This window comes from Marmota flaviventris, chromosome 3, assembly GCF_047511675.1.
Source record: "Marmota flaviventris isolate mMarFla1 chromosome 3, mMarFla1.hap1, whole genome shotgun sequence".
Taxonomy (NCBI): domain Eukaryota; kingdom Metazoa; phylum Chordata; class Mammalia; order Rodentia; family Sciuridae; genus Marmota; species Marmota flaviventris.
The window spans coordinates 69,198,899-69,213,717 of record NC_092500.1 but is presented as its reverse complement, the minus strand read 5'-3'; the positions used below and the strand labels follow the sequence as shown (position 1 = coordinate 69,213,717).

The following is a 14,819-nucleotide window of genomic DNA, read 5'->3' as shown; positions in this document are numbered from 1 at the left end:
ACCCACTGGAAAACAAAGACGTTTGGTTCTCTGTAGATGAAATCTGCTCTCAAATATCATTGGGATATATCCCCACTCTACTATGATCTAATAAAATTTGAAAGCTTCAAAGCTCATTGTTACGAATCTGATCTGTTGTAGCTGCTTTCAAACTAAAATAGCTTTTAAAAAAATGAAAGAATCAGGGATTTAATCATCTTAAAGGAATTTTAGATTTCATAATTTAGAAAAAAATAAATCAGAAATTATAGACAACAATATACTGTAAGGTGCATTTGGTATCAGTGAACCAAACTCTTGGGTTATTTATTTGGGTTTTAAATATATATATAATTTTTTAGAGAACTAGAATATTCTTTTTATTAATAAATCCATTAGCAAGTAAGAATGATGTGCTTTGCCACAGCCTCAAACACAAGATTTGCTATGGTCCCATTTCAGGATATGTTTCATTAAAATAGGGAAAATCAGAATTACATGGCAAATGAATTTAAAAAATAATACAATAGGCACATAGTATCTCAAACTCCCTGAAGCAGAGTCTCTGGTAGGAGTGTGTGAAGGGGTAGCTGCTGGAAACTCTTGTTTATTACATTTTCCCCTGAGATTCTACTGAGAATGCTGTTTTGGGAACTATTGCTAATCACCCCATAAACTAGATGACACTGAAAGGTGGCAATAATCAGGCAGCAGTTATGGTAAAGGAAAACCTGTGATGATGAAGGATGCTCAGGGTATATTCTGTTTAACCAGTGCATAGAAGGGTGATTGATAATCGAATGTCGTTCTGAAATTTGGACAGTGTCTGCCTGTTCCTCTTATGTTTCCACCCCCAAAAGTTTCACCTATGTCCCTTTCTGATTAACATCTTAGAAAAATGTTTATTTAGAAAAATAAAAACCATTCTGTGCAAATAATTCAAACAATTAAAGTTAAAAATAAATATGCTAAAATGTATTTAATCCAGCAATGAGGACTAATACAGAATTTAAGTATAAATAAGAAAATCTTTTAGGCCATTCTTTCAGACTATAAATCTTAAAGGTGAATTTTAAAACTTTAGCTCGCAATAAATTATAGTTATAAACATACAGAAAATAGTGGACCCAGCATCTTCATTGTAGTGAAAAAAATATGCTAAGCCTGGGAAAACTTCACTTCTCTGATTGTTGCTTCATTTCCCTTATTGGGGAACCTACAACATGAACAATACTGAGCGGCTTAAAGAACAACCCAGTTACATAAATCCAGATTAGTACTTGGAAGAAAAGTTACATGAAAGGTTTGAGTGAGACAAATTGATAAAGCATATATTAATTTTGTTCCTATATTTAAAATACATGAGATCAGGCTCCTGCTAAAAAATAACTGATACACCTAAAAACTAATAATTCCACAACATAACATTCAGTTCCAAGGTTTTTTATCACTATATCTTCCTATTTTTACTCAAAACATAGCTTTGTTTTCAGTATTCAGGATCTTTTGTTTTCTCATTTTGATTTTAAGTGTTTTGATTTCTATCTCAGCTCATCCTTAACTTTAAACTGGTGTTAGTATTAGGATCAGCCATTGAGCTCTAATACTGCCGATATTTCCCTGCCAAATGCAACACTTATTTCCTAGGTTCAAGGGTTAGCTCTCCCCACATACGATATATGTCTCCCATTTTCTTTCTTTTTTTTTTTTTTTTTTTTTTGTGGTGCTAGGGGTTGAACCCCGGGCCTTGTACATGTGAGGCAGACACTCTACAAACTAAGCTATATCCCCAGCTCCCATTCATTTGACCCTTTTACCATTGCTATGGAAGTGCTGAAGCTCTTCCACCCCTGACACTAGTTCATAGTTCTAGCTTAGACCACGTATGACCCTCTCTGGGCCCCAGTCATGCCTGAGAAAAGGGAAGGAACTGGACTTGATGATCCAGAATTGTCCCTCCCAGTTTACAATGCTATGCTAGTCTAGTTTAATCCATCCATTTTCAGAGATCCCAGTTTCAGAAAGCCAGTGTGAGCATAGGATGGAGCTAAGACCACCAGGAAATCAGAGATTTCAATGTGGGAAGAAAACTTAAACATCATTTGGTCCAACACCTTCATTTTACAGCTGAGAAAACCTTGGTCTAGAGAAGGTACTTGATTACCTCAAAGCAGAGATGGAAATAATGAGGAGATCTCCCAGGCTCTCATCTGTAGCAAAATTGAAATCCGAGTATCTTCCTGATTGAAGTGCATAATGATATCAGAGTAAAATGTGATACAGAAAGCATAAATTGGTCTAGAACACATTAAAGCATTTTCTCCCACTAAAAGATAAATTCTCTATTATAACTACAAGAATTTTGGAGAGAAATTTGCTATTGGTGGTGTTTGACACAAAATAGCACATATTATATCACATAAAACATCTTAGATTTATGCTTTTAAATAGCCAAATAAAACAAAACATCAAGTCACAGAATACATATATTTACATTAATTTAAATGTCCAAAGCACACTACAGCAGGGTCTATTTAATAGATTATATAATTTAAGATTTACATATACACAAGCATATGAACAAATATTAGTCTGCTAAAACAAAGTTTTAAGAAGTTACTCTGACATTTTGGTATTAACACATATTCTTGTCAACAAATGACGACTTTAAATTTTCAATGAGATCCTTTGTACAAGGATACAGAATGGAGAGAATGTACACAATGGAAAGAAGACAGTCAAACAAATGTACCTTCCTTGCACTACTTACTTAACACTGTAGAAAATATGGCATTATCCAGTAAATTCTATCAGTGCAGTTAGTTCATTCTGGTCTGAAATGATGATTTTGGCTACTTCCCAAATCTAATTTTATGCTTTATAAATCATTGCTGCTTGATGCTTCCTTTATATCTTTTGAAAAATAAAGCAGGACACTAATGCTTTTCCTTAAAAAATAAGTTAACTTTGATCCTAATAAGTTAGCAAAGTCTACTTTTTAAAAGAGCACTAATATCTGTAGTTCATTTTTTCTTTTTAAGAGTCCTGCATAAAGGGATAATATCACCTTTGGGCTGGCTTTGGCATTATCAGTGATGCTAAAGATTAAGATACAGTTATCTAGAACTTAAAACTTTGGAAAACAGCCCCATCTTTCTCTGACACCTTGGGGGAACCAAAGTGCTTTACCTCATTTCCTATCAAGCATTTAATAGACTGTTTATTTGGTTTGATCTCAAACAAACTACAAAAAAAAAAAATCTTCCCATAATTTCTGCCCTACTATTTATTTTGGAGACTACCACACACAGTTAAATATGGAGAGATTAAATTATGACATCATACAATTACAGGCACACAATTAAGAAGAAGCCACAAAGGGTGTGTCTGAGAACACTGAATTGACTGAATCTGAGTCGGATTTCACCCTCGTGGACTTTAAGATGCCCTCCGCTATCACTGCCTCACTGGGAAAGCGCCTGACTTTCCCATTCTGCCCTGCCGCAGCATCCTTCAGAGGCTCCAGAAACACCACTCTTCTACCTGCACCTGCCTTCCGTTCATCAGCGGAGGCATCACTAGCAGGGCCAGGACTGAGAATAGATGAATGGGCATTGCTTTGGTTTAGCATATTTTTCTGTCTCTTGGTTTTACACTTGCAGGGACACGGTGTCAGATAGAGGTACAAGAGTACCAAAATGATACTGGCCACACAGGCGGCAAGAGTGGTAAAAGCTGTGTTAAATGCCTCATGAGCATGGGATCTGTTTACAGTGAAATTGCTCACGTTTATTGTGACATCCACAGTCTCATTTAACAGGCGTTGCCTATTCATTGCAATACAGGAGTACACTCCAGCATCCTCAAAACGAGGATTTTCTATAACCAGACTTCCATTGTGAAACACATGAAAGTTTTCCACTTCTTTATCTGGCTCCAACAGTCTGTTATCTGGACCAACCCAGATGAAATCTGTATTTCCACTACTAGTCTTGCTGTCACAGTGGACAATCAGCCTTTCCCCGACCTGAGCCTCATGAATAAAGCCAAGTGCACGGAAGGAACCATTGATGACACTGTCAGAGCAATTCATAAAGCTATCCTGGAGCAGAAGCAGCTGATGGGAGTGCTTGGAGTCAGACCACAGGCGACAGGTGTAATCATTTTTAAAATCCATCACTGAACTAAAGTGCCTACGATACCAAAAAATCAACAATGAATATAGGGAACAGTCACAGACAAATGGATTTCCATGAAGGTAGATGCCTCTTAGCTGTTTTCCTGACACTAAATTTATATGATGCATTGGAATGGAAGGGATCCGGTTATAAGAAACATCTAAAAACATCAGTTCTGGCAGCTTGAACCTTCCAACATACAAATCCATAGGAAACTGTGTGAGAAAGTTTCCACTTAGGTAGAGTTTTTGCAATTGGGAGAGCCCTCCAAACGCTGAAGGATCAAGATAGGAAATGTGATTGTTGTACAGCAGGAGCACTTCCAGAACCTTCAACTCTTGGAACACTGCGCTTTTCACTGTCTTCAGCTTATTGGATGATAAGTCAAGACACTTCAAATTTGGAGTCGTGGAAAAACTGCCTGTGGAAATGCTGGTGATGTTGTTATGACGAATAATTAGGGTGTTCAGCTTGACAAACGATACTGGAATCCACTCAGAATCCAGAAGCCCAATTCTGTTATAGCTGAGATCCAGTCTCTTAATCAGTCTGAAAAGGTTTCCGGGCACCTTGGACAGATTTTTGTTGGTGCAGCTGACAATGTCAGTGGCACAAATGCAAGCGGTGGGGCACACCCCAGAGGCACCAGGGCTCACAGTCACTGTGATCACCAACAAACACAGCAGCTCTCTGCAACCAGGTCTGACAACTCCAGGCAGGGTGGGCAGTGTGCGTAACCGTAAAGACATTATGGTCGCCTCTGCGTCTTTTCCAGGAGTCTTTTTCTCCAGTTCAGCCTCCCACCAGTCAACCTGGTAAATAATTAATATGTAAGGGGGGGGGGGGGGAGTATAAGTTAATTATCGCTGGTTAACCCTCAAGAGACATGCTATACTTTCCAATAACTTTTGAAATGGGGTTCATTTCATACTAGGGAGCTCTATGCTGCCTTTTTACTACTAAATGCATTCTTCCCTAGGTTATTTCTGCTTAACGACATTACAGGCACATTGTCTCAAGATAACTGTCTCACCATCAGAAACTCAGTGATTTTAAAGGGGTGCATCCAGTTCTGTTCTTAACTCCCTCTAACAAAAACCAAAAATACACAAACGCATCCTACGAACGGAAATACTTAGCAAACCCCAGTCTAGAAAAACAACTCACAGAGCTGGGAAGCCTCACGGGTAGCGGAGATAGGACGCCGGCGGCGGCGGTGTTTTCTAAAGGTCTGCGTGTCCGTTTGTCCGTCTCTGGCACCTTCCGAGATCCTTTCCCTTTTGCTCCCGGCGGGAGGCAGCCTCTCGCTGTCTGTCAACTTCGGGAGTTTCAAGCAGCCGCGGCGGCAGCAGCAACCCCGGGCGCAGCAATCTTCTCGGCGGGCTCCACTTGGTTCTCCCGGGCTTTTCTCATTGCACCGCTGAAGGTACCGCCTCGGCGCTCTGGCCACCCTGTGCCCGCGCGCGGGGCGCCCCGCTCCCGCAGCGGCGTCCAGGAGGCGGGGGCGCGGGCGGCGGGTCGGGCCGGCCCCACCTCTCCGCTCTCGGGAGGCCCCAGGGCCTGAGGTTCCCGCGCCCGCCGCGGGGGTTTTATCCCCGCGCGCCCGGAGTCGGGTGCGGGCGCGGAGGTCGGTCCCGCCCCTGCGCGTCCTTCGCTTTTGTGGGACCCCACTCGGAAGCCGCGGGAGGGAATTGCCCGGCGCTCGGTAGGGGCCGCGGAGCTGGAGGGGGCGACGGCGCAGCCAATCGGAGAGGCGGCCGGCGTCCCCCCTCACTCCCACCCCGCCGCCGCCTTCCGCCTCCCTCCTCCGGCTCCCCTCGACCCGCGGAGCGGCTTTGCGACGGGGATCCACACCGGAGGCCCCAGCTCGCGACCCTGCACTCTCCTGTCCGTTTGTCCAGCCCCAAACAGGGTGGTGTTGGGGTCGGGAGAGGCTCAGGGGGAGACGCCCAGTCCAGGAGGGAGGGGTCGCAATCTTGGGGACCCACTTCGCCGTGGCCATGTAGGTAGCATCTCTCCCTCACTAGTCCACGCAATTCCCGGACCTCTTCGCGCTTTGCCTTGGGGCGAGGGCCAAGGGAGCTTTATCAGCGCTAAATTCAGTTGGCATTAAAGGTTTACCAAACAGAAAAGCTGCCTTCGTCTCCGCCCTCATTTGGGGGAGGAGGCGGGGGGATGGGGACTCGAGCGCGTTTCCTCCTCCTGGGCGACCAGAATCTTTGCTTGGGGGAAAGAATGGAGAAGGCACAGGGAGGACACCCCTCTGCTCCCTGGAAAAGTTCTATCCCTTTCCTAACTCAGGAGGCGGCATCAGGGATGGTGCCCAAATCGGAAGGAGAAGGGCAGGAAATATGGTTCAGAGCCGACCTTCCAGCTTGAATGCAAAGATAAGAGCATTAACCTTAAAGAAAAAATTACAGAACCAGACCGATTCTTGCTTGTTTTGTTTATTTACTTATTTGTTTGTTTGTTTTTGACAAACTGCTGGCCACTCTGTCCGGACCAGGACCAGGACTGATCCCAGAAAGGGTGTCTGTGCTGTGGGATTTAGTCCCCTTTCAGAGAGCCAGGGCTCCAGCGTGCTTTGGTCCAGCAGGCATGGGAAGGTACAAGCGGGACAAGGCCATGCAAAAAATGAGGTAGAGGGCATGAAGCTGATGAGCTTTTCGATTAAAAACCCGTTTTTGCTTAACTCCAAGATTTAACGATGGGATTTGACTGAGCCAAATGACCCATTTGGCCATTATATCCGGATTAAAAGAAATAAATTACTGCCCTAACAGAAGATGCTAACCACAGCAGAAGCAATAGGGAAACCAACTGAAAAGCAGACTAAATTGAAAAAACAAAAAGCAATTGGAGTAGGGCACATAATATGTAATATTACGTAAAAATAAAAACAATGACAGTGACAACCAATTTCCTCCACCCCACATTCAAACAACCTTCAGTTTAGTGAAAAGTTGTGTATCAATGAATTGGTGTGCTAGCACAAATCTTAGAGGCCAGTGCCTAATTTAAATGGAGTCATGTGCATTGTTTACTTAACTGTTTGTGGAATAAACCCAGAATAGCACTGGTAAATTCAAAGTGTTTTCAAGTGAGGGCAATTTGATTCAGATTAATTTCAGTTTCATGGAAAGTTGAATTTTATCACAAGAATGCAGCCTGAAAGAAATGCTTCATGAAACCATTCTTCACTTCCAGAGGAGAGGCAGAGGTTGAGGTTTTCTTCTAATAGGTCACACCCCCTGGAGTTTTCAAAAAATTTGGTCTCTAGTTCTTTGTTTTTATAGGATTAACATAGTTAACCAAAAAATAGAAGTAAAATTACTCACAGTGCTCGAGTACTTTTTAAATGACTAACAAATGACCAGGTTTTTGCAGTACTTTCCTGAGTAACAGCCCATTCAGAGAAAACCATGAAATAGGAGAAAGACCTGTGTTTAATACAAAAACGCTGTAAGAAGAATAAATGACTTTAAAAATGGAAACAGAAGGTTATGTTATTATAGCTGAAGGCATACCATGGAAACATGCAGTAATTGCACAACATAAGTAAACTAAATGCACTCAAAATCCACAGACAAGGCTGTTTAATCATTGGAAGAACTGATAATTGGGTTCCCCACCTGTTAATGGGAAGCGAGATATGAAAGAGGTGGGTTTATTAAAGTTGGAGAAAAGAAAACTGACTTGACCTCAATAATGATATAAATATGTTCTTATTTTATTTTTATCTTTCTGGTGAATCTTTTTAACCTTCTTCATCTTTTTTTCTAACAGATTGCCTTTATACTAGTCTGTTTTCTATCACTATAACAAAATATCTGAGGCTCTGTACTATATAAAGAACAGAGTTTTATTTAGTTCACTTTCTTTGAGGCTGAAAGTCCAAAATCAGGCAGCCCTATCGGTTTGGCCTCTGGTGAGAGTCCCCTTATTTTGATCCTGGATCCAGTAGTGCCCGAAAACACTTATACTTCTTATTTGATTACATTCTCTTCTTTTTGCCTCCCTCTCTTCTTTTTGCCTAAATGATTTTGAGGTGTGTTGTGTCACTTGTGAATGACAGAGTCATAATGAATATAGTGATGGTAATAAATATATATTGGGCCATGATTACATGCCAGACTCTGGGTTGTGTGTTCAACATACATTATTTCATTTTCATGTTCATGCCAACCAAATGGTAAACAACTGTTTCAAATTATTAAAAAATGGAGTTGAAATAACCTTAAGGTTTCATTTGAAGGATTTAGATAAAACAGAATAAGAATGTTATTGCCAGAGTGGTTCCAAACCTGAATGGGTACTAAGACAGATGGTCAAGTTGCCTTTCCAGGAGTTTAAAATAGGACAGAGAGCTATTCCTCAGCCCTCTTCCACATGGTATAAGCTACTGGTATTCTGACCATTTGATAATGACTCTAATGGATAATAGAAAGTAAATTGACACCGGGCATGATTTTGGATCTGATGTACTAGGGCAGGTGTGGTCATGTGAACATCTTTCTGTGTTTGGAACAGAGGCAGTGATTTAAATGAAATCTCAGGGGTTCTTTCAGGTCTGTGATTTCCAGAATTTCTTAGGTTATATTCCAAGACTTAAGGAATCAGAAATATGAGACAAGAAATTGTTACAGCACTAGTTTGACAATTCTCAGTCATCTTAACCAATAATGAACACCTTAATAGAACTTTTTATGCTATGAAGGACTTCCACATTTTTTTGTAGTGATTGATCTTAGCAAGTATCCTGCAATCTGTAATTTGGATACCAGCTAATAGCTAGTCCCTCCCTCCCCACCCTTCTTTTAAACCCAGGGACACTTTGGCTTAAGTCAGGAAATAAATAGCTTTGCCCACCAGTTCTGGAAGTGCCCCAGCAGCCTGTCCTTCTCGAGGCCTGCTCCAGCAGGTTTTTCTAAATTGCCCAAGATTTGCTATGGAATGAGATCTCTCACTCATACTATGTCTCCAAAACTATGGTCTCCAAAATATTTGTCTCCAAAAATATCTTCAGAGGAGACTCGGACTCCAGCCCCTGAGTTCCATGAGGCGTATGTCAACTTGTAGCTTGTTTCTCGGGAAACTCCTTTACTTGGCTGGAAATGACCAGAGATGAGGCAGGTTCCTGCCCCAGGTAGAGCTCAGGATGGAGCAACTCTTTAGTCAGTTCCCGCCCACCCATCTGATTGCTCTGTCTCTTACCTTCATTAGCATAGGCCAGATAAGTTTGTTTTAAACTCACTTGAGATAAATAAAAATCACATGACATAAAATTCACTATCTTAACCATTTTAAAATGTACAAAATGTTTAGTGATTTTTTTAGTCTATTCACAATGTTGTGCAACCATCATCAGTGTGTGTGCTATTTATTTATTTATTTTGTACTTGGTATTGAACTCAGGGCATTTAATCCCTGAGCCACAGCTGAAACTGCCATTGAACCAGCAGTCTTGCTGCCTCAGTGCCACAGTCTGGCTGGGCACAAAATCACGAGCCACTCACAGCTTTGTAGATTCAAACAGCAATTCTTTATTCCCGAACTCACACCGGCACTCTACACACACGTTCTGGGGGAATTCACGTTCTGGGCCCCAATCACGTTCTGGGCCAAATCCCAAATACTCTCTGAATCCCAGGAGAACTCAACGGGAACTCAAGGAGCAGGCGTGCCTGAGGCAGCAGGATACGCCCTATTCCCAGCAGGGTACACCTTAAACCTGGAACCGCCCTAAACCCGGATTGTCCTAAACCGGGAACGCCCTAAACCCCCATCTGCCCTAAACCCGGATCCGCCCTGGTCCTTGAGCAAGGTCACCTTACAATGACACTGCAAATGACCTGGGTCAATATGGAGAGTCCTTCCTCTAAGCAACATTGGGTAGGCCGACAAATAAATTGCCATGTGTCATTCTTACTTAGCAATGGCCCTCAGCACCTCAGCCTCCTGAGCCGCTGGAATTACATGCCTGCACCACTGATCCCAGCAACCACCCTTAAATTCCAGATTGTTTTTCATCATCCTGAAAAGAAACCTCAGACCCATTAAGTAATCATTATCATTCCACTTCCTTGCAGCTCCTGGTAAGCAGTAATCTACTTTCTGTCTGTCTGTATTCGCCTTTTCTGAACATTTCATATAAACGGGATCATGTAATATGTGGTCATTGATGTCTGACTTCTTTCACTTAACATGTTTTTAGCGTTTGGATGGAGTTTTTTAGCTAAGGGTTGCAGAACTGTTTGAGATCATCCTGGTGAAAGTCCTGCATATTTGGTTTAGTTGCACTTGAATTAGAATGTGGCTCAGGGCGCCCAAAGTCCCATTTATTCAAAGTCTTCAATTATAAAAGTATTAGACCCAGGATGAGTACGGAAATCTACTAGAATCACAAGGTGAGGAGACCTAAGATTTAGACTTGAGTAAAAATCTGTTAGCTTCCCACAATCCCAAGAGTTCATTGAGGGTGACAATTGACAATTTCTAAAGTTCCTTCCAATTCAAAAAATTGATATGATTTTTTGATAATGATGTGTCCCCTGTTGCCCAAGCCCAGGAACAGACTAACCAATTAGAGCAGATCTAAGTTTGATTTCTTGTCTGAGTCAGTTTTTACTACCCTGGACACACAGGCTCCACTCTCTCATGTGAATGATGTCAATCCATTACTTCATTAAGAAAAACAACTTCAGGCAAGTTCTCCAATGCTGGGAGATTACTTTAATCTATTAAGTATTCAATTATAATGGGGGATCACATACTCATTGCACTATCATTTCCAGCAGGAAAAAATTAGCACATTCTTAGTTTTTCACAGGGATTTTAGCAAGTATTCTGCAATCTGTAATTTGGATACCAGCCAATAGCTAGTCCCTCCCTCCCCCACCCAACTGGTACACTATAGTGCTCTTCAAAATAATGTAGAAGGGGAATATCTGGTGAAATAGCAAAACATTATAAAATGAACCAATTCTAATTTTCATAAAATAAAAATATATTTGTATATCAATTCTAGGTATGCATAGATAAATCATAAAATATTTCTTCTTTCCTTATCTGTGTGTTATTCTACAATATTTTTGTGATAAGAAAAGTACAATGAAAACTTCTAGTTGGTTGAAGTCATGGGCATCAGCTTTTCGTGGGTTTCTGCTTAATTGTGATTCCTACTTGGTGATTAAGTTCTATAGTTTCAGAAGGCACAAGCCTCCCTGCCTTCTCAGGCAGGAAATGAGATGGCCTCTGTCCTGGGGAACAATAATTGTTCTCCTACCTTAGCACAGGTGCTTATTTGGCAAATAATTCCTAAGTGCCTACCACATGTCATTTGCTCCTCTTTAGTCTGAGAGTTATGTAAGTGCTACGACAACCACACACTCCTGGCTAAAATAAAGTGTATAATAGTCACATGCATATTTCTTAGTGACCAGTAGTCCACATCCCAGGTTGGGGATTCAACCTCCTTGGTTGAGACACACCCCCAACAGCTATGGGTTCTTTCCAAAGGCATACCCTTAAGCCAGCCTTTGGTGAGGTAGAGTGCTCCCTGTTCCATTGCTCCATTTATTTTTTCAATGACAAACAAAAATTACTAAACACCTTTTTTCCTAATTTAAAAGTATTGTGTGCTTAGTGTAGAAAAACTGAGAGGTATATGAAAAATAGGAAGAATCAGAGAATGTCATCCATAATCTCATTGGTAAATTACAGTTTCTGCTCAAAGAATAAATCTGCTGAAGTGTGGAACCTGAGAAGTTTGCAAAGGATGATTATTTTTTTCTCTGTCATAATTGTGTAATGATAGAAACAAGCAAATCCTTTTCTTTAATACTCCAAAATTCTCAGCCTTAGGAATGAAATACTCAAATGAGAATTTGTTTTTAAAAACTCGGTGTGTTGAAACCATGAAACAAGCCATTATGGTTACCTCTTAAGATTTTGGTCATAAACAGTAAGTGCTCTGATTTTCATTTTGCTCATTATTAGCCTGAAGAGATCATCTAATTGAATACCTAAATGCTTTTATATCCCTCAAAACCGGAGTTAATTTTATCTCTCTCATAAATACAGATAATATTTAACAAACCTGGTTTAGAAAACTACATGAAGCATTCAGACTCCTGTTTTATGTCTTTTAAAAAATTGGATTTTCTGTTGAAGTAATTAATTTATCATTGGTTTATAACGGTGAATCTGATTATTCAATCTGAAGCAATGATTATTCACCAACCACCATCAAGATAAAATAAAATTCAGAGAGAAAAGACAAGCTCTCCCCACTAGTCAGCACTATCTCAAATACTTAACTATTTTTAGCAAATATAAAGCCATTTTTGCTGGCTGCTCCATGGGTAATTTGCTGTGGAACTCTGACCTTTTAGTTTGTGACAGTGAAAAGAAACATCATGTTAATACAGGAAATGGACTTCTGGAAAGATCACAGAAACCAGTCTTTTTAATTGCAAGTGGTCTCAGTCACACTATATACCAAGCTTCTCATTTAATAATGTCTCCATTATCTAATGAGGGCCATGGGGCTGAACTGGTATATGTAACTTGCCCAACGTTAGTGGTAGAACTAGCTCTCTCACCAAAGCCTGCCTTGCTCTAGTTTCATACTTAACCATTAGTTCTAATGCTTCCCATTTAGGGAGTAGCAGGGTTAGCCATAATTTAAATTCCATTCAGCAAATATTGTTAGCCTTGGCTACACTCCCAGGGCCATAACATGGTTGCTCTTCTCTAGGAATTTGTAGTATTATTAGAAATAAATATCGGATATAAGACAGTCACAGAATTCAGTTCCAAATTGGAGTTAACCAAGAGCCAAAATACTTGCAACAGATAATATGTACTTGGGGTATTCAAAAATTCCAAATACCTGAAGAATTTTAGATCTTACTCATTTTGTTGACTAAATATCTGATTCAGCAAGGTAAATTACATGCAAATCAAAACATAAATTAGGGAAAACAGTTAAATGGTCAGAGATGAAAATTCTTTCTATGAATTAAGCAATGATAACATGAACCCTGTGATTCATCTTCTCCATGGCATTAGCAATAAAGATTTATAAGAAAGGAAAGTAGTGTCTCTCTCCTGGCATGCACCAAGGGTCTGAAACACTGTAATTAAATGCAAAATGGCAATGTCTAGAAAAAAATTTGGTGATATGGCAAAACAGAGCATTGAAATCCCTGGAGTTTGGTCCCAGAATTTTTTGTTTATTAACTATGGGATATTAAGTGACTCAACCTTTCAGATTATCACCTCCTCCATTCATAAAATGGAAGTGCAGTACTAACGCATGCACTGCTTGATTCCACAAGATTGAGATGAGAGATAAAAAGTGCTTTGAGAACGAGAAAGTTGTAAAAGAGGATGTCTTGTTGCCCTTGTGCCTTGGACATGGCCTGATACAGCACAGATGTTTAATAAATGTTTGTTGAACCTAATGGCTGGATTTATGTACAAAATAAACAAAGCTGGAGAGGTGCCTCACCACAATATGTTTATACTAACAAAGTATAGCAGGTCCTCATTTGGCTCAGCTCTGCCTTGCTCTCTGTGGTCCTCTGTCTCAGCAACTGCAGGCTGGAGTAAGTCCACCAGTCTGCATGCCTGGGCTTCTCCGAGTGCCTGGGGACTTGAAGGTGACACGTTGTGGGGAGCATCCTCAGTGGAGATCTTTAGTTAGGAATGAAGATAGGCAATCTCAAAACACACTGGAGAGTACCCAAAGGGGTTTTGAACTATAGGAAAAAGCAAAATAAAACAAATAATAATAATAATAATCACTCTCTCCAGAGAGCAATTTTGACATGCTGCTACTTGCTTGTTACATTGTGATAAAAATACATGATAGGAAACCAGTGTAGGTTTCCTTGGCAGCTGTTGTGTAGAAGAGGTCAGGTGCCAATCTGAACAAGTTGCTGGAGGATGAGTCTGCTCACTGACATTTCCTTTTTTGTGGAAACAGGAGGATGATGGAAAACGTGCTTCTTGTGGCAGTTGTCCACATTTATTTTGAAGTAGAATTTTCCATTCACTCAATTGTATTTATTAAAATGAGTCTACATATTTATTCTTCTTTTTTAAATCCCGCTTGTTGGGTAGACACTGATACCCTGGTTCCTTGGCTCTATTTTTAGAAGCAGACTATCCATTGACAACCACAAGGGAGTATTCAAATGTTTGCTTACTGGTTTTTAGGGTGAGCCTTGGAAAAATTGGACCCCGGGCTCTCCAGGCAGGACCTCCTTGGTAGCATCAACATAGCTCCTTTGGGCAGATCCAGAAACTTGGTGTTTGGGGTATCTGTTCATTTTGTACATGGAAAATTATTTGAAATATAAAACAAAATAACACCTACTTATCAATTTAAAGTAATATTCAAGTGAATCTGAACTTGATACTGGCCTAATCATTTTCTCTGAAAGCCAAATTTATAGATGCAAATATGCTTTGTAAATGTGGAATAATAAAGGAGAATAGTTTGTTTAATGGTTTCAGGCTATTAAAGCATGACAAACCCGCTGACACAAGAGGGATCTGTCTGCAGATTGGCTGCATGGGGCGTTGTCATCCCTGGGCAGAAGGTACAAAGCAAGTAATCAGTGGCACCTGATTTTGCCCCAATGAGAAAAGTTT

At 40.6% G+C, this 14,819-nt stretch overlaps 1 protein-coding gene and 1 long non-coding RNA gene across 5 annotated transcripts in view; one reads left to right on the top strand and one right to left on the bottom strand.

The window, feature by feature from the left end:
• Window positions 1-2,452: 2,452 nt before the first annotated feature.
• Window positions 2,453-5,417, bottom strand: Amigo2 (adhesion molecule with Ig like domain 2). The gene is made up of 2 exons (XM_027949939.2): window positions 5,325-5,417; window positions 2,453-4,969 (listed from the first exon to the last, which is right to left on the bottom strand). Exon 2 carries the CDS (start codon window positions 4,904-4,906, stop codon window positions 3,341-3,343), a length of 1,566 nt encoding a protein of 521 aa, XP_027805740.1. The 5' UTR covers window positions 4,907-4,969; window positions 5,325-5,417; the 3' UTR covers window positions 2,453-3,340.
• The window catches only part of LOC114103992 (uncharacterized), a 32,457-nt gene continuing 22,951 nt past the window's right edge, over window positions 5,314-14,819 (top strand). For 2 of the 4 annotated variants that reach the window (XR_011707093.1, XR_003584755.2), the window contains exon 1: window positions 5,314-5,386. This is a non-coding gene — a long non-coding RNA (uncharacterized lncRNA). Of the gene's footprint in view, window positions 5,387-5,494; window positions 5,584-14,819 lie in introns of those variants that run through there. The other 2 variants (XR_011707094.1, XR_003584754.2) reach the window with 1 other exon arrangement.

Excerpts from the sequence above, each read along its gene's own strand:
- Amigo2 (XM_027949939.2), bottom strand. The coding sequence starts at position 4,906 with ATGTCTTTACGGTTACGCACACTGCCCACCCTGCCTGGAGTTGTCAGA.